Raw genomic sequence first — 15,157 nt, 5'->3', positions numbered from 1 at the left:
ACGCACGAACGTGCTCTGGGCGGAGCGTTAACGTCACCAGCAGGAACATTGGGGGATTGGCTAAGGCTGACGTCTGCCTGGCGTCACCGGAAATGATGGTGATGGGGCCACTACCCCCTGCTCAGTTCAAACCTGGATGGCGGCAAAGCAGAGCGGCGGTGGGTAGAAAGGCCCTGGGCGTGGGGGCGGCTGGGAACGTACGAGGTCTCGGAGAGCTGCTTTGTGTGTCTGTTTGTAGGGGAGCCCGGCCCCTCCGTGGAGCGAGGGGACTCTTTCTTCCCCGCCGACTTTCCTGGGCTCCCCCTGGACCTAGGGAACGCTCCCGTTTCCCGTCATTGGGGGAGGGGCTCAGCCCCCCCCCTCCAACTAGTCTCCTCTCGTTAGCGGTTGGGGGTCTTTCGGGAGGGAGGGATCCCCTTCCCCAGCTCTTGTTAGGGACTTGGGGTTGAGCCCCCATCCCTTCCCTTGGAGGGAGCTGAGCTCTCTCTGCAGGGAGGGGTCAGCCTACCCCCAATCCCCTCTCTTTCCTTGGAGAGATGGGGGTGTCAAGCCCTCCCAGTTCCCATCTCATTAGGCATTGGGGTCTTCCTGGGAGCTGGGCTCTTCCTGCGGGGATGGTCGAGCCCCATAGGCCCCTTAAGTCCCCTCTCTTGGAGGGAGGGGGTCAAGCCCCCTTATTCTCCTCTCATTGGGGGCCTGCCCGTCCCTTCAGGCAGGGAGTTGCCAGCTCCCTCTCCCCCCCCCCCCCACATTGAGGCATCGCTTGGGTGGGGGCAGCTCTCAGCCTGTCCTTTGGGAGCAGAACGCTTGGTGGTGACAGCTATACTAGGGCTCTCCTTCCTAGGTGGGATGAATGGCCCTTAAACCATTTGGTTATGAAATGTTGCAGTGAGGTGTCTTTTCCCTATGAGTTGAGTGCACTAGGCTAGCTGACAGGCCCCCTGCCTGGTTATAAAGCAGGTACAGTAGAACCTCAATGTTACGAACACCAGAGTTACAACTGACCAGTCAACCCCAGACCTCATTTGGAACTGGAAGTATACAATGAGGCAGCAGCAGAGACAAAAGGAAAAAAACCAAATACAGTAGAGTACTGTGTTAAGTGTAAACCACCAAAAAAAGTTAAAGCAGCATTTTTCTCTTGAATAATAAAGTTTCAAAGCTGTATTACGTCAATGTTGGCAGCTGTAAACTTTTGAAAGAATAGCCATAACTTTTTGTCCAGAGTTATGAACATTTCAGAGTTACGAACAACCTCCATTCCCCAGGTGTTCGTAATTCTGGGGTTCTACTGTACTGTTAACCAACAAGTTTCATTGCCTCTGTCACTGCTGTGAGGTGAGACTTTCTAAGCTGTCTCAAGGATTTAGATCCACAGTTCCCATAAGTTTAGTGGGAGTTGTGCATCTAACTTTCCTAAACAGCTTTGAAAATCTCCCCTCGTGATTAAAGTTACGGTGTGAGTTTACAGATCCTGCTTGTGTATGAATCCATAGTTCTTCCTATAGTTACAAGTAACCTTTAGATTAACTGTGTCTGAGAGGGATTCTCTTTTCTCAATTATTAGGGGGTAGCTGTGTTAGTCTGTATCCACAGAAACAACAAGGAGTCCGGTGGCACCTTAAAGACTTAACAGATTTATTTGGGCATAAGCTTTCGTGGGTTAAAAAAACCTCACTTCTTCAGATGCATGGAGTGAAAGTTACATATGCAGGCATTATATAATGACACATGAAGAGAAGGGAGTACCTCACAAGTGAAGAACCAGTGTTGACAGGGCCAATTTGATGTCTCAGTGTCTTTATCTCAATTCTCAATGTCTTTATCTTGCATGTTTGGCAGCACTTTGTAGGATCTTGTTTGCTATTTCTCCTCTAAAGCATATGAGGCATGGTCCATGCCTAAAAATTAGATCAACCTAGTTACATCGCTCAGGGTTGTGAAAAATTTTGCACCCTGTGTGATGTAGTTAGGTCGACTAAACCTCTGTGGGGAGGTGGATTAACAACAAATTATTTTAACTGAAACTTGATAAAATCACAAACATTTCTGTTGACCTTATGCATCCTGGTGTTAGTGCTGGGTGAATTTGTTTTGGCAAATAGTTTATTCACCAAAAAATGCAATTCTGGATTGACTGAACCTGTTCACGAATTCAGGTCAAATTTAGCAAATAGTTTCAGTCAAAAATGACGGAATAATTTCCAAAAAAGTTGAAACATTTCTTTTTTGACACTTTGGAAATGAGACATTTTTTTTTAAATGACATTTCGTTTATACATTTAGCTAGATTTAATTAGCTTCCCTTCCCGCAAAAAACATTTAGTTTTGGGTCCAACCCGAAATGAAACTTTTTCAGTTTTTTATGTAGACAAGAAAAAAAACAAAATATTATTGGTTCAGGTCACCCCACTGAACTGAAAAAACAATTATTCGCCCTGCCCTATGTAGGGCTCTGTGCTGTTACCCGTAGCTCGGAGCCTTCCACATGAAATATATTAGCAATAATGAGGTCCCTAGTGGACTTCATGGAGTCTTTTTCCCTAATTAGTTTTTAATATTTGTTTCTCCAAAAAATTTTTTTGGCTTAAATTATCCAAGATTTCTTTTAAAATTTCCTCCTATTCAAAATATCTCCACTTGACAGCCCTTCCAACTTTCTTTTTAGGATGTATATTTCTGGGGTAAACTGTGAAGATGTTGAAGTTTAAATATGCTGTGCGGAGTCCGACGGAGCCAGCTTCCATGGAGCCCATAGCTAGCCGTGCTTCTCGGCTGAACCTGCTCTTTCAGGTATAGGGAAGCGGGCATCAGACCTGATGAACTGCATCTTGTTTGCATCTATGTTCGCTGTATAAAAATGTCTTGTGTTGTGTGGGCTACCAACCTTTGCCCAACTGATTTTTTGGAGGATGATAGAGAGGCTTCTTACTAGAAGCTCAAAGTCTGCACCTAATTTGCATAAAGTATAGATGATTGCTGCTGACCATCTTTTAATATGGAGCTGTTGCTCACATATTATACATTTCAGATTAAGATGGAGCATCTGATGCTAAGTGGACTCTTCTGAGATGAAGATGGAACATTGCATGCTGGGACCTGTAGTCTTTGCAGGCTTCTCACTTGCACTTGAAGATGAGGGTAGTCATAAGCATCATTTGACTAACTAGCTGCACTTCAAGCATCTTTTTTTCAATTAGTGTCTAGGATTTAAACAGCCTTTTACTTCAAGTAAGAGTTGCTATGGTGATTGCCTAGATCAGGGGTTCTCAAACTTCATTGCACTGTGACCCACTTCTGACAACAAAAATTACTTCACGACCCCTGGAGGGGGACTGAAGCCTGAGCCCATCCAAGCCCCACCTCCCGGGGAGGGGAGGACAAAGCCCAAGGCAGGGGTCCGGTAACCTGAGCCCCGCCACCCAGGACTGAAGCCCTTGGGCTTTGGCTTCAGCCCCGGATGGTGGGGCTTGGGCTCAGCCCCAGGCCTCAGCAAGTTTAACCAGCACTGGCGACCCCATTAAAATGAGGTCGCGACCCACTTTGGGGTCTCGACCCACAGTTTGAGAACTGCTGGCCTAGATATTCCTGAAGCACATGGCAAAATCCATGGCCAGTATAAAAATAGGACAACTTAAATCAGAAGCATTGTAAGGACCTAGAAAAAGAACACGAATGATGTGATTTGGCCTTTTAGCTGCCTTTTTTGAGTTTTCTTCAAGGAAAAAACTAAAACATTTGTAATAGTTGTGTACATCACTAATCACTATCTGATGTATTTAAAACAAACCTCTAAAATATTATTTGTTTAATTTCTGAAGCAGTGATTTTTTTTGGTTCTGGATAATATATAATCTGTTCCTATACATATGTTATTGATTTGAGGCTTTTCATTATTGTCTGAGACTCCATCTGCTGTTGCTTTTTTTTCAGGGGAAGCCACCCTTTGTGACTCAACAGCAGATGTCTCCTCTCTCCCGGGAAGGCATCCTTGATTCCCTATTCGTTCTTTTTGAAGAATGCAGCAATCCTGCTTTAATGAAAATTAAACATGTAGGCAACTTTGTAAAAAAGTGTAAGTTTTCTGAGACTAATTCTAGAACTAATTTGATGGATAGTAGTTAAAAATATGGGCATTTAAATAACAAACTTAAATGCATAAAGCATTAATATTGTTGTCTTTGCCTCTGTAACTGACTTTGTATGGGAAACTCCTGCATTTATGTGGAACTCCCCTGAACTTATTGGAGCTCTGTACATATGCAAAGGTCCACCTGCACAGTCAGCTGAAGGATTTAAAGTGCATCTTTTCTAATGTGATTTTGTAGTTATGATATAGTTCTGGTTCAGGAGGCACTTCTATTTTAAGCCCCTCAGAGTACTGCATACAGAATTGTTCTGGCTATAAACCATTGACAGATATGAACAAATTGGAAGGAATTTGGAGAATATGAGAATAATTAAAGGCTTGGCAGGACTGATTTAAGAAGGAAGATAAATATTTAATTATTTTAGCCTGGTGTAATATTTTAGATACCATGTATTATGCATGGTGTTTTGTGTATGTGAGCGGGTTGGTGGGTATATCCTGTAAGCAGTGGGTTGGCACCTAAGAATTTTTTTCAGAGTAAACCCATTTTACTAGTGATATGCTGAGATTCTAAAGAGAACTGCATTATAATCAACTAGCATTTTTGCTAAGATCTAATTGCACAACATTTAGTTAAACAGAGTTTATAAGACTATCTATAATAGTTCCATCTGGTCACTTCTAATTATTACATATAGAGTGAAACTACTAGTGTTTGAAGACTAAAATAATGGAGAGAGAGGAATTGATTATCATGATCCAAGGAAGTATAACAAGGAATAATAGGATAAACTGAGCAAAGGAAAATTTAGGCTGAATATCAAGGGAAAAATGTAGGTAAACAAATTATAAAGTGATTTAATATTTATTGAGGGCTTGGAACTAAAGGAATATTTCTTCCTTTGCTAAAACTATAATCATCACAAAATGTCACTTGCCTAATGTAAAATAACTTCCATTTTATACAGATTCAGAGACTGTAGCTGAGTTACGGGAACTGCTGCCCAGCGTGAAGGATTTTGAAGTAAAAAGTGTGGTGGGAAGTGGTCATTTTGCAGAAGTACAGGTGGTGAGAGAGAAGGTGACTGGTGATGTCTATGCTATGAAGGTGATGAACAAGGAGTCCTTGTTGGCACGAGAACATGTATGTGCATTCATTTATGGTATATTCTTTTAATTATGTCAGTAGACCTGCACAGTAGGCCGTGAGCATTTTCTGTCCTCTATTATTAAACTTTGATTAAAAACTCTGATGGGAAAGATGGTTCTAACTTGGAGTAAAATGATATAATAAAGAATTACACTAATATTTCATCAATAAATTCCACCTCATGGTGTTTGGGGTGATTTGGGATTAGCTGGATTGATAGAAATCTTATTGAATGAATTGCATTTAAGGTAGCATTATAATTTACTGTTTCACTATGTATTTATTGCAGAATTGGTCGTAGGATGCTCGGTCCTAATTGTGCTAGCATGGGTTCTTGTTCTTGTCTGATTTTCTTTTTCCTCAATTGGCGGTGGTGGTATTATTTACTATTTTTATTATGGAAGTGTCTAAAAAGTGCCAAATGAGATTGGGGATCCATTATATTAAATATTGTGCAAACGTGTAATGAGAGATGGTGTTACCCTGGAGAGTTTCCTATCTAAACAAACAAGGCAATGAAGTGTGGGAAGGGAAATAGAGGTACAGAGAGGTGAAATGACTTTCCCAGATCACACAGCAGGTTAGTGGCAGATGATGGTTTGTAAGTAATTTTTGAATAAATGGCACATTATAAGCTTATGGCAATGATGGTTGTTCCTCTGGAGCTAGGGAATTCTAATCCATTCTGCTACTTTTTATTAGGATTAAAACTAATCCATTTTTTGTTTTGTTTTGTAGGTGTCGTTTTTTGAGGCAGAACTGAATATATTATCTAGGAGTAGCGGTACCTGGATCCCACAGTTACACTATGCATTTCAGGACAAAAAAAATCTGTACTTGGTAAGTGTAGATTTTTTTCTCTTCTGTGGTGTTTAAGGTTGAACTTTTCTATGTTTGTATTAAACAGCATTGTGGTGGCTGGAAGTTGAACCTTTCCTTCTGTAAATTCTCCTACACTATAATTAGGCTTGGCAGAATTTTTTTTTTTTTTTTTTTTTAACAATTTCAATGGATAATATTGATTTTTTTTTTAATTTATTTTAAGCATTTTTTCTATTTTTATCAATGTAACTTTTCAGAGTTGTGCAAAATTATAGGTCCTAAGCTTTTTGGGGTGTGTGTCAGACAATAATTATTTAATGACAGACACTAAGATTCAAAAAGTTAAAGCTTTATAAATGTTAAAACAAGAAACTGTCAACATTGTATGTCAAAATTTTAGCCTTAAACTCTAATAAGCAACATTTTTCTTTCTTAGCCTATCTGTAAATTTCTATCATCAATAGATATTGTTTTCAATCGATTTGTGTATGTACGGTGAAATTGATGATTATCTACATTTACTGATAATCTTATAGTTAGGCTTGGAAGGATATTTTATCTGGCCTATGTAGTATTTAAGGGCTTAATGGGATGTCTTTTGTGTGTCTGAACTACAGCCATGTCTCTAAAATTTCATTCAGGTTATGGAGTATCAACCTGGAGGAGACTTATTGTCACTCTTAAACCGATATGAAGACCAACTAGATGAAAGTATGGTGCAGTTTTATTTAGCAGAGCTGGTTTTGGCCATTCACAGTGTGCACCAGATGGGCTATGTACACCGGTAGGTGGGCATCTCTTTGAAATACACTTATGATTTTATCATTATAATTCTGGAATGAGTATTGGAGTGGTGAACTCCAAATCTCTCATGACATCTATTCCAAGGTCTGCCTTTCATACATGTTAGGAAAAAAATTAGAAAACGAATTATACTCCAGCTGCAGTTGTAGCTGAAGGCATTAAGTTTGGTGTAAACTCTGAAACTAATATGAAAGGATGGCGACAGATATGTTTGGAAGCTCAGTTACATTGTTTTGTACTATAGAAATATGAAGATATTTTACAACACTTGAGTTTGGATGTTTTTGGCACCAAATAATAAAATAAATTATTTGAACTGTTAAAGATTAGTGAGGTGAGATGAGTGCTTTGGTAAAACAAAGCCAATATAGTATGAGGAGAGGCTGAGGGAACTGGGATTGTTTAGTCTGCAGAAGAGAAGACTAAGGGGGGATTTGATAGCTGCTTTCAACTACCTTAAAGGGGGTTCCAAAGAGGATGGATCTAGACTGTTCTCAGTGGTACCAGGTGACAGAACAAGGAATAATGGTCTCAAGTTGCAGTGGGGTAGGTTTAGGTTGGATATTAGGAAAAACTTTTTCACTAGGAGGGTGAAGCACTGGAATGGGTTACCTAGGGAGGTGGTGGAATCTCCTTCCTTAGAGGTTTTTAAGGTCAGGCTTGACAAAGCCCTGGCTGGGATGATTTAGTTGGGGATTAGGTCCTGCTTTGAGCAGGGGGTTGGACTAGATGACCTCCTGAGGTCCCTTCCAACCCTGATATTCTATGATTCTATGTTAGAGTACTTGGGTGCATGTATGCATTATAAGAATTTCTAAGGAACCCATCACTCTGGTACATGGATGTTCATTACAATCTGATACTCACCCCAAGTGTTCAGTCGTATGGACAGACAACACATATGTTCCAACCAACAGCAGCTGCTGCATGTAGGGCAGCAGGACACAGACTTTTAACAACTAGAAGACTACTTGGCTTTGAATGGAGTTTGAAAGAACAACAAAATAAGCTGGTTATAAGGACTTGGGTTGAGAACCATGTGATGTTGCATTGTCATTCAAGTTCAGCACATTGATGTGTCATGAAATAGCAATGCAACACCAGCTCCTCTCTTCTCTTTTCTTTCTGGTGGAAGAAATACATTTGTTATTAATTGTTGGTTCCTCCACGCTCCAGTGGGGAAAACTCAGTAGCTGACTGCCTAAAACCAAAGTTGTGAGTGGAGCAACAACTGGAAGTCTGGACCCCACAGAATCCCTATGTAGGGTTATGAAGAACAGCATGCAATTGAGGCAACACAGATTGAGTAGTAAGGAGATGTTATGTAGAAGTGACAGCAAGGAACAGCTACTGACTGGCATAGAGAGCTTACTGATTGTATTGTGCTTACTTACAGAGATATCAAACCAGAGAATGTTCTCATTGACCGACTAGGACACATTAAACTGGTGGACTTTGGGTCAGCTGCCAAAATGACAGCGAACAAAACGGTAATAAAGTGTATATAAACTTTGTCTATGTCTTGTTTGGATACTTCAGTCAAAAATGAAAACCGATTTCATGTCCGTTCCTGACTGTTGATACTTTATTCTTTTGTCTTTCCCATCTAATATGGAGTATTAATGATAATACTTAATGCTTTTCATCTTTGAAGTATCTTCCATTGCTGTAGGTAATCTGTAAACAGATTAGCTTATACAGGTTTTCAGTTGTGGATAGGGAAAGGACAAATCTTTTACAGTGCTTCCCTTCTTATGGCACTAAGGCTGTGTTACAATGTGAATTCATACTTTAAAAGATCTTTGTAGCTATTGATTTTCCTTTATTTTTCTCTAAAAGGTATTTTGCATTGGTATCACAAGAGTTCCCACTAAAACATTTGAGTGGACAGTACTACTTGTACGCATACTTTTCAGAAATCCAAGGTAAAAAATCACATGAAAGGGTCTAAGGGCTTTTTCTCAGGAAGGCCCTGACTCATTAACATACTTAAACATGTGGAGAACTTAAGCACTTGTGTAGTCCAGTGAAATCCATTGGAACTATTTATGTAGTAAAAATGAAGTCAAATGAAGTAAAAATCTTAAATGAACCGAACTGTACTATAGAATTTATATGGATAGTAATTCCATGCTCTAATAATAATAATATAGCAGTAAGGATATACTACCGACCATCTGACCAGGGTGGTGATAGTGACTGTGAAATGCTCAGGGAGATTAAAATAAAAAACTCAGTAATAATGGGGGATTTCAACTATCCCCGTATTCACTGGGTATATGTCACCTCAGGATGGGATGCAAAGATAAAGTTTCTTGACACCTTAAATGACTGCTTCTTGGAGCAGCTAGTCTGGGAACCCACAAGAGGAGAAGCAATTCTTTAGTCCTAAGTGGAGCACAGGATCTGGTCCAAGAGGTGAATATAGCTGGACTTCTTGGTAATAGTGACCATAATAAATTAAATTTAACATCCCTGTGGCGGGGAAGCAGCCCAACACTGTAGCATTTAATTTCAGAAAGGGGGACTTAACAAAAATGAAGTTAGTTAAACAGAAATTAAAAGGTACAGCGCAAAAAGTGAAATCCCTGCAAGCTGCATGGAAACTTTTTAAAGACACCATAATAGAGACTCAACTTGAATGTATACCCCAAATTAAAAAAACAGAGAGAACCAAAAACATGCCCCGTGGCTAAACAACAAAGTAAAAGAAGCAGTAAGAGGCAAAAGGGCACCCTTTAAAAAATGGAAGTTAAATCATATTGCGGAAAATAGAAAGGAGCATAAACTCTGGCAAATGAAGTGTAAAAATATAATTAGGAAGGCCAAAAAAGAATTTGAAGAACAGCTAGCCAAAGACTCAAAAAGTAATAGCAAAAATTTTTTAAGTATATCAGAAACAGGAAGCCTCCTAAACAACCAGTGGGGCCACTGGACGATCCAGATGCTAAAGGAGCACTCAAGGACGATAAGGCCATTGCAGAGAAACTAAATGAGTTCTTTGCATCGGTCTTCACGGCTGAGGATGTGAGGGAGATTCCCAAACCTGAGCCATTCTTTTTAGGTGACAAATCTGAGGAACTATCCTAGATTGAGGTGTCATCAGAGGAGGTGTTGGAACAAATTGATAAACTAAACAGTAATAGGTCACCAGGACCAGATGGTATTCACTCAAGAGTTCTGAAGGAACTCAAATGTGAAATTGCAGAACTACTAACTGTAGTCTGTAACCTCTCACTTAAATCAGCTTCTGTACCAAATGACTTGAGGATAGCTAATGTGATGCCAATTTTTAAAAAGGGCTCCAGAGGTGATCCCACCCATTACAGGTCAGTAAGCCTGACTTCAGTACTGGGCAAACTGATTGAAACTATAGCAAAGAACAAAATGATCAGACATATAGATGAACATAATTTGTTGGGGAAGAGTCGACATGGTTTTTGTAAAGAGAAATCATGCCTTACCAATCTACTAGAATTCTTTGAGGGGGTCAACAAGCATGTGGACAAGGGGGATCTAGTGGATATAGTGTACTTATATTTTCAGAAAGCCTTTGACAAGGTCCCTTACCTCTCTCTTAAGCAAGGTAAGCTGTCATGGGATAACAGGGAAGGTCATCTTATGGATTGGTAACTGGTTAAAAGATAGGAAACAAAGGGTAGGAATAAATGGTCAGTTTTCAGAATGGAGAGAGGTAAATAGTGGTGTCCCCCAGGAGTCTGTACTGGGCCCAGTCCTATTCAACATATTCACAAAAGATCTGGAAAAAGGGGTAAACAGTGAGGTGGCAAAATTTGCAGACGATACAAAACTACTCAAGATAGTTAAGTCCCAGGCAGACTGCGAAGAGCTACAAAAGGATCTCTCAAAACTGGGTGACTGAGCAACAAAATGGCAGATGAAATTCACTGTTGATAAATGCAAAGTAATGCACATTGGAAAACATAATTCCAACTATACATATAAAATGATGGAGTCTAAATTAGCTGTTACCACTTGAAAAAGAGATATTGGAGTCATTGTGGATAGTTCTCTGAAAACATCTGCTCAGTATATAGCAGCAGTCAGAAAAGCAAACAGAATGTTGGGAATCATTAAGAAAGGGATAGATAAAACAGAAAATATCATATTGCCTCTATATAAATCCATAGTATGCCCATGTCTTGAATACTGCATGCAGACGTGGTTGCCCCATCTCAAAAAAGATATATTGGAATTGGAAAATTTTCAGAAAAGGGCAACAAAAATGATTAGGGGTATGGAATGGCTGCCATATGAGGAGAGATTAATAAGACTGAGACTTGTCAGCTTGGAAAAGAGATGACTAAGGGGGGATATAATAGAGGTTTATAAAATTGTGACTGGTGTGGAAAAAGTAAATAAGGAAGCGTTATTTACTCCTCATAACAGTAACTAGGGGTCACCAAATGAAATTAATAGGCAGCAGATTTAAAACACACAAAAAGAAGTATTTTTTCACACAACACACAGTCAACCTGTGGAACTCCTTGCCAGAGGATGTTGTGAAGGCCAAGACACTAACAGTGTTCAAAAAAATAACTAGATAAGTTCATGGAGGATAGGTCCATCAATGGCTATTAGTCAGGATGGATAGGGATGGTATCCCTAGCTTCTGTTTGCCAGAAGTTGGGAATGGGCGACGGGATGGATAACTTGATGGTTACCTGTTCTGTTCATTCCCTCTGGGGCACCTGGCATTGGCCACTGTCGGAAGACAGGATACTGGGCTAGATGGACCTTTGGTCTTACCCAGTATGGTTGTTCTTATGTACTTATAAGTCTTGCTGAATCAGGGCTAAATGTATTCAAAGTGTGGATGAAGGTGGAATATCTTGAACTCTATTGATACTCCAGTTTTAAAAGTCATTGGAGTTAGATTCTGAACACATTGCTTTCTAAATGAATAAAACCTTATTTAGGTTTAGTTTTTTTCCCAAGCTGTTTCTAAATTTAAAATATTACATACATTTTAAGAAGTGAGAATTTGAAATTAAAATATTTAGAAGCTGTATTTACAAATAGAATATACATTTCTAGTCTAGAGTCTGCTTTTGTTGTGTATATTTGGAATTTATATAAAGAGCCTTTCTTTATTGTGATCTTCCCTTGTACATTGTACTTTTATATCATCCAAATCTTTCTTTTATCAGAGCCCCCGTACCTTCTTATTACCTTTCACGTTCACTCTTTTCTCCCTTTTTTTCATGTCTTCTATTTCTTCAACCTCCTGGCTATTGCGTTGCTCTCCCCTGCTGTTTTGTTTCATCCTTATGCCAGTAGCAGTGTGAAAATGACTGTAATTTTGATGCCTGAAGAACCTGTTCAGAGCACTTCAGAGACCAGGATTCCAGTAAATTTTAGTTTCTGGTGGCATACGCAGAATGGAATGGTAGGGGAAAATGATGGATGAAGTGTAGGGCCAGGAAGTCATGCTGAGAAATGTTGATCCCTAAATTTCACTTGTGTATGAGAATTTAGCTATATACTCCCGTTAATGTCAGTGAAAGTTGCATCACTGGGCTATGCATACCACTTAAAACATCAGAGGTTAGTGCATGTGGTACCTCATGCTCTTTAGAATGCAACATTCTAAGTCTTGGTTACTTCAGTTGTATGTGGTTTGTAGAAACAATTAGCTCTTTTAATCTATGTTAACTCACTCCATGTGGTGAATAGTTTTATCGGAAGTTATTAATTTTCAGTTTCCCTAACACTGTAACTAACTCTATATTAATTATCTTGCTCTCTGATTCTTTTCTAGGAAAGCTCCTACTTATAAATGTACTTGTAAACAGTGATGTAAAACCAGTTGCCTCTGTTCTTTATAAGCATGATGAAAAATTAATTTCAGTGCCAGGAAAATAATCAAGGGCAAGACTGCAACTTCACATGCAATGTCTTTATTTCCAGGTGAATGCCAGGCTGCCTGTTGGCACCCCAGACTACATGGCACCAGAGATGCTAACTGTTTTGAATGGGGATGGTAAAGCTTCACATGGCCCAGAGTGTGATTGGTGGTCTTTGGGAATCATTGCTTATGATATGACTTATGGAAAATCTCCATTCACTGAAGGGACCTCAACAAAAACCTTTAATAACATCATGAACTTCCAGGTAGAGAGGCCTTTCCTATATTTCAGGATAAAGAAGACTAGAACTAAAAATTCCTTTTTTTTTCTACAGCTGGAAAAAGGAGGTTCTAGATGTCTGTTATTTTGTCACATTTTAAGAGTTCTATGAAACGTATTGAAAATGTTTCCCATATTCTCCTTGAATGTATGTCAATCATTTGACTATCTCAAGTTACTTCACTAATTATTATAAGAATTGTCTAAAAATAAGTCTGTGCAATTCATCAGTTAAGAAAGATTTCTCTGTGTCATGCCGTAGTATTGGTAAGATCTTCTTTGATGCACTGCGAAATTGGCACAAAGTATCTATTAGCAAAATACTTTCATTCCCATCTTGAACCTTAAAGTTTTTGGCATATCTCAGGTTAATGAAGATTTGAACCTAACAGCTTCAGATTCTGTTTTCCTACTGAGCAAAGAAATATTTTTATTTCAAATGCAGAGGTTCCTGAAGTTCCCAGAAGATGTGAAAGTCAGTAATGAATTTCTTGATCTGGTCCAGAGTCTGCTATGTGGGCTGAAGGAGAGGCTAGATTATGAGGGTCTCTGTTGCCATCCATTCTTCTCTAAAATTGACTGGAAAAACATCCGTAATAGTAAGCAGAACAATATTGTATTAAAAATAGGTCCTTGATAACATGTGGGTATAAGTAAAATGAGTATTTGCTGAGTGTTTGAACTGATTAATCATTAAAAAAAGAAGCAGTATTGCATTATGGCAGCAGAAATGTTTTGAGGAATGATTGATTTATTCTGTTTTATGGCTAGGATGTGTTAATATACTGTATGTTTTAACCTCACAGGTGAAAATTTAAGTAAAGAATGATATAAAATACAAGTGTATTCCTGCAACTCTTCCCCACTCCAGTCTGCCTACACCTTTATTTTGTTTTTGTTTTGTAGTTTATTAATCTTATTTCCTCTTACCACCTCATGATTCAATTTGTTATATGTGAATCATGCTCCTTTTACCTTCTGTTTGTAGTGACCTATGTCAGGGATGCTATAGGTATGGAGTTTGTGCTACTAGAAATTAAAATAGAACAGGGATTCCCAAACTTTTTCATAGTATGGATCACGTCTAAATAGAGATTTTCTTGTGGACACGCCTGTTCACAATTGTGCAGGCCACCTTCTCCCCTGGTGATAGAATAAACACCCGTGTGGCAAATACTTTTCCTTGTAAACAATGCCTGTAATATTAGGAAAGTAATGCAATTTAGCGGCTGGAAATACTGAGGTGCCAGCACCACATGTGAAGCCAAGTACTCCATTTACCAGTGGTCCTTGAACCTCTGATTTTAGAATACTATTCAGTTATTTAAACTGTGAGATCCTTGGGGCAAAGACCATGTCTTCCTTACATTTGGTACAGAGCTAAACAGATTGGCTACTCTGATTATTAAGCATCATAAGAGTAGTCTAGATTCTATGATTACTATTAGGCTGAGACTGCCAGCCTCAGATGACTATTTGTCCTCTTACTTTGGGGATTCTCGGGTTGAATATGGACACTCTCCTTCTTTTCAGCTTCAAGAATCCTAAACTTTTAGAACAGCTATTCTATCAAAACTGTTGGTTGTTACCTTTTATAATATCATTGAGTTTTGATTGAGAAGTTTCTTATTATTTCAGCATGTCTGGTGCAGATTGCAGCTCACGCTTCATCTTTCTCTTGAGCCATCTCTATTAGTTCACCAGTTTTTGTTCTCGAGGTTCCTATATTGATTGAGTTTAGACCTTAATCTTTTCAAAGGTACCTTGGATGCTGTGGAAAATGGTGAATTGGAATCCATTCCAGTGCCACCTCGGCAATCTGCTTGTCTGGCATTCTGGAAACTGCCCAAGTTAGTTGGTGTTGCCTTGCCATTTCACAGAACAATGATGCTGACTGACTATTCAATTATTAGGCATTCTTGGGGTTCTTTTGAATGTCCAAATAGCCATGCAAGCAAAAAGAAAACCCCCAAAACCTCCAAACCTATTTCCATCTGTAACTGACCAGAAGATTGTGCCCTAGTCTGTTAGATACAGACCTAGCCATGGTGAGATCAATACAGTTGTGACCTATAGGCTAAATTATTATGACTCATGTAGGAATGAAGCCATACCCCATGAAAAAGCTGTAATTGGTACAAA

General features: G+C 39.2%; 1 protein-coding gene across 5 annotated transcripts in view; it reads left to right on the top strand.

Annotated features, from left to right (window-relative positions):
- Nucleotides 1–22: 22 nt before the first annotated feature.
- The window catches only part of CIT (citron rho-interacting serine/threonine kinase), a 90,933-nt gene continuing 75,798 nt past the window's right edge, over nucleotides 23–15,157 (top strand). For all 5 annotated transcript variants that reach the window (XM_024108737.3, XM_024108738.3, XM_024108736.3 and 2 more), the window contains exons 1-9: nucleotides 23–158; nucleotides 2,669–2,793; nucleotides 3,934–4,075; nucleotides 5,059–5,234; nucleotides 5,979–6,080; nucleotides 6,704–6,846; nucleotides 8,263–8,356; nucleotides 12,798–13,001; nucleotides 13,461–13,614. In XM_024108737.3, the coding sequence (XP_023964505.1) occupies nucleotides 2,698–2,793; nucleotides 3,934–4,075; nucleotides 5,059–5,234; nucleotides 5,979–6,080; nucleotides 6,704–6,846; nucleotides 8,263–8,356; nucleotides 12,798–13,001; nucleotides 13,461–13,614 (1,111 nt within the window). In that variant the 5' untranslated portion in view covers nucleotides 23–158; nucleotides 2,669–2,697. The remainder of the gene's footprint in view (nucleotides 159–2,668; nucleotides 2,794–3,933; nucleotides 4,076–5,058; nucleotides 5,235–5,978; nucleotides 6,081–6,703; nucleotides 6,847–8,262; nucleotides 8,357–12,797; nucleotides 13,002–13,460; nucleotides 13,615–15,157) is intronic.

The sequence above is a fragment of the Chrysemys picta genome, chromosome 15 (genome assembly GCF_011386835.1).
Source record: "Chrysemys picta bellii isolate R12L10 chromosome 15, ASM1138683v2, whole genome shotgun sequence".
NCBI lineage: Eukaryota > Metazoa > Chordata > Testudines > Emydidae > Chrysemys > Chrysemys picta.
The sequence above is the reverse complement of the archived record's forward strand: the minus strand, read 5'-3'. Positions and strand labels throughout refer to the sequence as shown.